Genomic DNA, 8,422 nt, shown 5'->3' on the forward strand with positions numbered 1-8,422 from the left:
AGGTACCCGGAGGAAACCCACGCAGACACAGAGAGAACACACCACACTCCTCACAGACAGTCACCCGGAGGAAACCCACTCAGACACGGGGAGAACACACCACACTCCTCACAGACAGGTACCCGGAGGAAACCCACGCAGACACAGAGAGAACACACCACACTCCTCACAGACAGTCACCCGGAGGAAACCCACGCAGACACAGAGAGAACACACCACACTCCTCACAGACAGTCACCCAGAGCAGGAATCGAACCCACAACCTCCAGGTCCCTGGAGCTTTGTGACTGCGACACTACCTGCTGCACCACCGTCCCACCCCATAATACAGTATTTAAATTAGCTAAATTGTTTTGTTGCAAATATAAATGCAAGCTCACATTCTGAAAATGACAAAAGAGTATGGTGACTTTCAGCAGCCAATAAATAAACAATCCTCTCAGAAAAGGATGCAGTGAATTAGCTCAGTTATTTTAGTGCCTCAATATAAATAACTGCTTTCTTACTGCTTGACTTATAAAGTGTAATTGTCTTGATTTGGGGAAGATTTTAGTGAGACCACATAATGTTTTTATGGTGCCAATCAGTTATCTCCAACTCATCACCTGAATCACACAGTGTTACAGTAACAGCTGAAATTCAACTGATATCAGGATTACAGTAAAACACAAGCACTGTTTATTTTTTATACAAAGATTCATCAATATACAGGAAACATTTAAAAAAATATTCATCATGATACACACAGATAAACGTATACATTTGTCTAAGTTAGGTTCACTTTCTTAGAAGGAGTATAATCTTCTTCATACTGTAAATGTCAAGAAAATGAGCACACACACACACACACACACACACACCTATATATCACACAGAACACACCGGCTGTGTATATATACATCCAAAGTATATATATATTTTTAAAAATATATAGTATATAGCATACAGTTAAAGGAACTAAAGGGAACTGTAGTTAAGTTAATTTACTCAAGCACTGTTCACCAGAAGTAATTCTGTTTTAAAATTCAGATGAAGGAAGAAATAATTAAAGGAAGGTCTACGTGCTCCTTCACTAACGCCAGATAATATATGGTGAGGTAACAGAACTTCCACACTGTTGGAAGTCGGTGACGTAAAAGGGAAAACTCATGCTAAAATATCTCAATGCCTGCGCTCGGATTGGCTGGTCCTCACAAATAGTCGGCCAATCAGTGGAGCGCTCACGCTTCTCTTGTCACGCCCAAGGCAGCAGACGTTCATATAGAGCTCATCGCTCTGAAGCTCAGTAGAACCTGCTGGTGCCGTTAGATATTAGTTTCAGCGAGATTTAAAAGACATAAAACCCAGTCGTCATACTTTGCCTTTACACCATGGAACAAGAACAGAGATATCCCATGAACGTTAGGCTTATTGGAGTGATGCACAAGGAGACAAGCAAAGTAAGACAGCTTATTTGTAAGGGTGAAAATATTCAGCATTTTGGAAAAAAAAAGTAGGCTGTTCATAAACTGTTATTGCATTTTGTTTTGTTATTATTCTTTTAGCTGTACATGACCTCCGTTCTTTGGTCAGATCAAAACGAGATCATCATCTACAGAAACTTCGAGGACTTCAAGAAATTACATGTGAGTTGATACACAGAAGTTAAAAACTTAAAAAAAAAAATCATACAAATTTTAATCAAGAATTTCTGTTTCTATTCACTTGCTCAACATATTGGAAACACCAGTGAAAATATTTGGCAGAACTGTTTTGTCGTTTTCCTTAATGACAATTACATAATTACAGTAAATACATTTGTGCGTTTTGCAACTGTGTGTATTTGCTGTATTTTAAAAAAACATTCTCAACGAATTTCCTAAATAAAATTTAGCCTGTGAAAATGCTGTGGCACATTTACCATTTTTATGTTTAATGCTGGGTGGCACAGTTGCGCAGCAGGTAGTGTTCCAGTCACACAGCTCCAGGGGCCTGGAGGTTGTGGGTTTGATTCCCGCTCCGGGTGACTGTCTGTGAGGAGTGTGGTGTGTTCTCCCTGTGTCTGCGTGGGTTTCCTCCGGGTGACTGTCTGTGAGGAGTGTGGTGTGTTCTCCCTGTGTCTGCGTGGGTTTCCTCCGGGTGACTGTCTGTGAGGAGTGTGGTGTGTTCTCCTTGTGTCTGCGTGGGTTTCCTCCAGGTGACTGTCTGTGAGGAGTGTGGTCTGTTCTCTCTGTGTCTGTGTGGGTTTCCTCCGGGTGACTGTCTGTGAGGAGTGTGGTGTGTTCTCCCACAGTCCAAAAACACACTTTGGTAGGTGGATTGGCGACTCAAAAATGTCCGTAGGTGTGAGTGTGTGAGTGAATGTGTGTCCAGGGTGTATTCCCACCTTGCGCCCAACGATTCCAGGTAGGCTCTGGACCCACCGTGACCCTGAATTGGATAAGCACTTACAGATAATGAATGAATGTTTAATGCTCACAATAAATTAAATTTGCATATAAATAGATATTGCCATATTTACGCGTGTTCCTGTAGAGAATGTATGGCTCAGGGGTGTACAAACTGTAGCATATGAATGTATATATCCTTCATTTATTATAAAGCAGTGCACCCTAGTCATTACTCTAATGGACTCTCTTTATTTCTGTAGAAACAACTCCAGAAGAAATTTCCCTACAATCCTCTAAGAAAGTCAGAAAGAGTTGTTCCTAAGTTCAAAGGTAACACACGACATCTTCAGTTGCTAGGAAACAAACACCGGAATAACAGCAATAAAATACATAGAAATACAAAGCAGAAACTTTACCGTGCTGTGGTCTCTTCCTCTGTGTGTGTGTTTGTAGCTGACAAGGTGATGTTGGGCAGGAGTGTGAATCGCTCATTGGTGAGGCTCAGGTCTCTGGAGGATTACTGCATCGCTCTCCTCTCCAAACCTGGGGTCGCTCAAAGCGCAGAGCTCTGCGCCTTTCTCCGACCCAATTCCGACGACCTCAAACCAGAGACCATTCAAAACAGGTATCTACAAACTCTCAGTAAAGCCACTACACTACTGAACAAAATGGGAACGTTTTTGAAATGTTTCTTAGGTAAAATTAGGCACAAGTCTTGACACAACAACGGCTAGGTATAGAAAAATCTTGGTGGTTCTCTTCCCAGACGTTCATTAGATTTGTACAGGGTCCCTGATCTCAGGCCCCGTACTAGTGTAATATTTTAGTGCCTTAAAAGAACACAACGTAATATTTTACCTTAAAAGTACAGCTTCCAATTCATTTTGATGCTCCACTGACCTGTAATTGGGAGAACCGAGTCTCTGTCACTGCTTCACTGGGTTTAGCACTGCAGAAACGGCACTATGTAACATTTGGAGGAGGGTAGGAAACCACCCAGCTTCCCTCCAACCTCCACACTGATTTCAGTACAGTGCTTTAAAAATTAATTACACCAGGAGGAGCCCCAAAAGAAAAAAAATGTAGCTAGCTTTCATAGCTCTCAGTTTAATCAAATCTTTCCTTCAGTTTTGAAAATATTCGTCATGTTAACAATGTTTGCGCTATAATTTAAAATGTAACCCCTCAGTTTAACAGTATTCCCTATATTTATTAATCATCTCAGTTGTGCATTCCATGTAAATAATAAATTGTTTCCACAGTTAAACGTAGCCGTAAAAAAATAACACCATAAAATGGAGGAAATAATTTATTATATTGAGGGAAATAATTACTATACCTAGCAAACACATTGTCAAACCGAGGGAATGGTTTATTAAACAGAGAAGGTGTGTTTTAAGACTATAATTAGGCTATAATGTCTCTGGTGTTAGTTATAAACAATGTAATACGACATAATTAAGCTTTGATCATCTCTGAGCTTGTCTATAATATGACGTAGAGAATGTTGAAAACTAAATACTGGTGGTGTGTTTCTGACAGCATTGTGATTATGCCGACTGAAGACTCTCTGGGCAAAAGCCCTAGCAGGGCATCAGATTCTGGAGTAACACAGCCGTTTGTGACAGAGACGTACCGCTGCATTGCTCCATACGACACCAAAGATACCAAAAACCGGCCCTTCAAGGTCGAAGTGAATGAGACTCTGGATGTGCTCATTAAAGACAAAGCAGGTGAGGTGCACTTCCTTTACACAGTTTGCAGAGTTGAAGTAGTTATATGGTCACACTAATATCTCTGTGGGTTTGACTTATAGATGCATTAGGTAATCTGTGTTTGGTCATTTTGTCGATTCAGGTTGGTGGTTGGTGGAGAATGAGGCCAAATGCCTTGCCTGGTTTCCTGCTCCATACCTAGAGAGGGCAGAAATGGGTGATGAAGATGATGAAGATCAAACAGATGGTGAAAGTGAGTAGCCATCTATTTCGAAAAAGGCTTGAGCACTTTGTACCTGATGTTCAGCTCTGGGCACATATCTATCAGTGATGAACCATGCTATGTTTTTTTATTCTTTATAACTACCTCCATCCATCCATCCATTATCTGTAAGCGCTTATCCAGTTCAGGGTCACGGTGGGTCTAGAGCCTACCTGGAATCATTGTGCGCAAGGCGGGAATACACCCTGGAGGGGGCACCAGTCCCTCACAGGGCAACACACACACACTCACACCTACGGACACTTTGAGTCGCCAATCCACCTACCAATCTGTGTTTTTGGATTGTGGGAGGAAACTGGAGCACCTGGAGGAAACCCACACAGACACAGGGAGAACACACCACACTCTTCACAGACAGTCACCCGGAGGAAACCCACTCAGACACAGGGAGAACACACCACACTCCTCACAGACTGTCACCCGGAGGAAACCCACGCAGACACAGGGAGAACACACCACACTCCTCACAGACAGTCACCCGGAGCGGGAATCGAACCCACAACCCTGGAGCTGTGTGACCGCGACACTACCTGCTACAGCCGCCCTTTATACTACATGCCGCCCTTTATAACTACCTACATTACCTTAAGTTCCTAAATACTTGTTATAGAAGTTATTAAAGTTTTTCGATTCTTCTTTTTTAGGTGTTCTGTATGTTGTTGCCAGAAGTTACAAATCTATGAACAGAGACGAACTGTCTGTGGAGATAGGCTCTGTGGTGGAAGTGCTCCAGAAGTCTGATAATGGATGGTGGCTAGTCAGGTAAATGTCTGAGATTACAGGCAAAAGTTCAAAACATGACGACGATTTAGATATTGTTTTTGACTAGAGGCTTATTTGCATGAAGTATTTCATAGCTTTCATCATTTCTTTCAGATATAACCGCAAGACAGGATATGTTCCTTGCATGTACCTGCAGCCGTACATTAACCCACAAGTTCGCATGTTGACCACCCAGAGAGAGACTCGTAGTTCTTCACTAAACCTGGCTGAGCTGCAGGTACCAAGCCACGAGCTCAGCCATTCCCAGGGAAATCTCTTACAAATTCCAGGCCATAGCTTGCACCTCAGAGACAAATCCAAGTCCCATTCTATGGAGGTGATCACAGATAATCGGTCCAGTCCTACAAGGGTGAGCCCAACCATCCAGATGCAGCCCGCCGAGGACAGAAGAGCTAGGAGCCTGAGCAGAGGCAGTGAGAGCAGTGAGTCAAGCTTCAGTAATGAAAGTAGCTCCTCAGGCAACGAGTCCCTAAGCATCAGTTCCTCAGACATCCGGCGGAGTCGCACTCCCCCACCCATAGTGACAGACCGCCTGAGTCCCAGCAGTGCAGCCAAGGCCAAGCTAACACCCAGCATCTCAGACCCAAACATGTTTAAGTTGCCAAGCACCCCCAAAGTTCCCCCCAGGCCACAGGCTCAGGAGATTCTCAAGCGTTGCACCACAGTCACACGCAAAAACGCCTACAAGACACAGCAGTCATCTCAGCTTGAGGTCCACAGTCGCTGAGTTGCACTTTGGGACAGTGTTCTTGTCAGTCAGATCTGGGCAGGCCATGTTAAATAGGATGCATATGTGTGAAGAATCTGGTTCTGGACTTGGGGGTGTTATGGGACAAGCTTTTTCAATTGAGAATGGCACTTATTTTCTCAGTTTGTGTATTGTTTACACTCTGTTGATTCGCTGCTTGCTCCCAGTTGTGGTCAGTAGTATTGTATCTGCTCTATAGTCAAATATGTATTATCTATTCCATGTCATTAAGAGCTGCAGATGCACGACAGTAGCTTGTTCATTATGTATTACATCGGAACATCTAAGAATGTTCAACGGGTTTAGGGAAAATGTTTTATTTCTTTATTTGTGAAGTTTGTAAATAGATATCTATGGTGACATAATCATGCTGATATCGGTAGATAACAATAGAATCATTACAATGTAATTTATTTATGCATTCCAGTAGAAATGCAGTTTAGTAATCATTCTGTTAACGTTAATCTAAACTGACGTAGTCCCAGTTTAAAACATTTGTAAATGTAGAGTATAAAAATGTTTCGGCACTGGCACATATCTTTATGAAAGATGTCTTTATCAAATGTATTCATAACTGTAAATATTGGCATGTTGTGTCATAGTTAAAATATTTTCTCTTTGTTCTATGTTGTTTTTTTTACCTTGTTCAACTGCACTGATCTCTCTTTTTCATACTGGAAATCCAGTGTGCCTTTATGCATTGTTTACTGAACTTTTCGAATGATCACTCCAGCGTTAATACTGTAAAGAAATGCTTAAATACTTTAAGATGTTTTTATATATTAAGACTACAAAGTGCAATATTTAGAATATGAATGTCAAATCTTGTTGAATTTTTAAATGCACAGCACTGCAAAATAAAGTTTTCACACTTTGAAAACATGATTTTCTTCACAAGTCAAATTACTTACAAAGGCATTCTTTACGTGAAGTCCCTGTTTATGGCACACTATGACTGTACCCAAGTCACTGAGTTCTAATTCAATGGCCACTGTTTGTTGAGAATGTTTAGCTATGGGTTAGTTATTTTAGTCATATATTTTATATTTATACAGTTCTGAGCCCAAAGAATTATTGTTAGAATTTTAAAGACGTTCTGTGACATGTTTAATTCTTTCCCCGTGCGGTTTGTCTTTAAAATGAGAATAGAAATATACAGGGGTTGGACAATGAAACTGGAACACCTGTCATTTTAGTGTGGGAGGTGTCATGGCTAAATTGGAGCAGCCTGGTGGCCAATCTTCATTAATTGCACATTGCACCAGTAAGAGCAGAGTGTGAAGGGAAAATTAGCAGAGGGTAAGAGCACAGTTTTGCTCAAAATATTGCAATGCATACAACATTATGGGTGACACACCAGAGTTCAAAAGAGGACATAATTAACTTGTTGGTGCACGTCTTGCTGGCGCATCTGTGACCAAGACAACAAGTCTTTGTGATGTATCAAGAGCCACGGTATCCAGGGTAACGTCAGCGTACCACCAAGAAGGACCAAACACATCCAACAGGATTCACTGTGGATGCAAGAGGAAGCTGTCTGAGAGGGATGTTCGGGTGCTGACCCGGATTGTGTGCAAAAAACATAAAACCATGGCTGCCCAAATCACGGCAGAATTAAATGTGCACCTCAACTCTCCTGTTTCCACCAGAACTGTCTGCCTGGAGCTCCACAGGGTCAATATACACGGCCGGGCTAGTATAGACAAACCAAACATCGGTTTCAATGGTGCAAGGAGCGCAAATCTTGGGCTGTGGACAATGTGAAACATGTATTGTTCTCTGATGAGTCCACCTTTACTGTTTTCCCCACATCCGGGAGAGTTACGGTGTGGAGAAGCACCAAAGAAGCATACCACATAGACTGTTGCATGCCCAGAGTGAAGCATGGTGGTGGATAAGTGATGGTTTGGGCTGCCATATCATGGCATTCCCTTGGCTCAATACTTGTGCTATATGGGCGTGGCACTGTCAAGGACTACTGAACCATTCTGGAGGACCATGTGCATCCAATGTTTCAAACATTGTGTCCTGAAGGCGGTGCCGTGTATCAGGACGACAATGCACCAATACACACAGCAAGACTGGTGAAAGACTGGTTTGATGAACATGAAAGTGAAGTTGAACATCTCCCATGGCCTGCACAGTCACCAGATCTAAATATTATTGAGCCACTTTGGGGTGTTTTGGAGGAGTGAGTCAGGAAACGTTTTCCTCCACCAGCATCACGTAGTGACCTGGCCACTATCCTGCAAGAAGAATGGCTTAAAATCCCTCTGACCAGTGTGCAGGACTTGTGTATGTCATTCCCAAGACGAATTGACGCTGTATCGGCCGCAAAAGGAGGCCCTACACCCTACTGATAAATTATTGTGGTCTAGAACCAGGTGTTTCAGTTTCATTGTCCAACCCCTGTATATCTTTGTTTATGGATTGGCATAGGATATTTTACATCTTTTCCTGTGTATGATTATAATTACTTTATTTACTGTGGAATAATGTGAATGGTCATTCAAATGAGTACTGT

The 8,422-nt window shown here is 42.2% G+C and overlaps 1 protein-coding gene across 1 annotated transcript; it reads left to right on the forward strand.

Moving 5' to 3' along the window:
• The first annotated feature begins 1,304 nt into the window (after window positions 1-1,304).
• noxo1a (NADPH oxidase organizer 1a) lies at window positions 1,305-6,689 on the forward strand. Its single transcript, XM_066642646.1, has 9 exons — window positions 1,305-1,439; window positions 1,545-1,625; window positions 2,630-2,699; window positions 2,764-2,794; window positions 2,845-2,994; window positions 3,912-4,102; window positions 4,227-4,337; window positions 5,012-5,129; window positions 5,244-6,689. The coding sequence occupies exons 1-9, from the start codon at window positions 1,371-1,373 to the stop codon at window positions 5,875-5,877; spliced, it is 1,455 nt and encodes a 484-aa protein (XP_066498743.1). The 5' UTR covers window positions 1,305-1,370; the 3' UTR covers window positions 5,878-6,689.
• Window positions 6,690-8,422: the final 1,733 nt, after the last annotated feature.

This window comes from Hoplias malabaricus, chromosome 13, assembly GCF_029633855.1.
Source record: "Hoplias malabaricus isolate fHopMal1 chromosome 13, fHopMal1.hap1, whole genome shotgun sequence".
Lineage (NCBI taxonomy): Eukaryota > Metazoa > Chordata > Actinopteri > Characiformes > Erythrinidae > Hoplias > Hoplias malabaricus.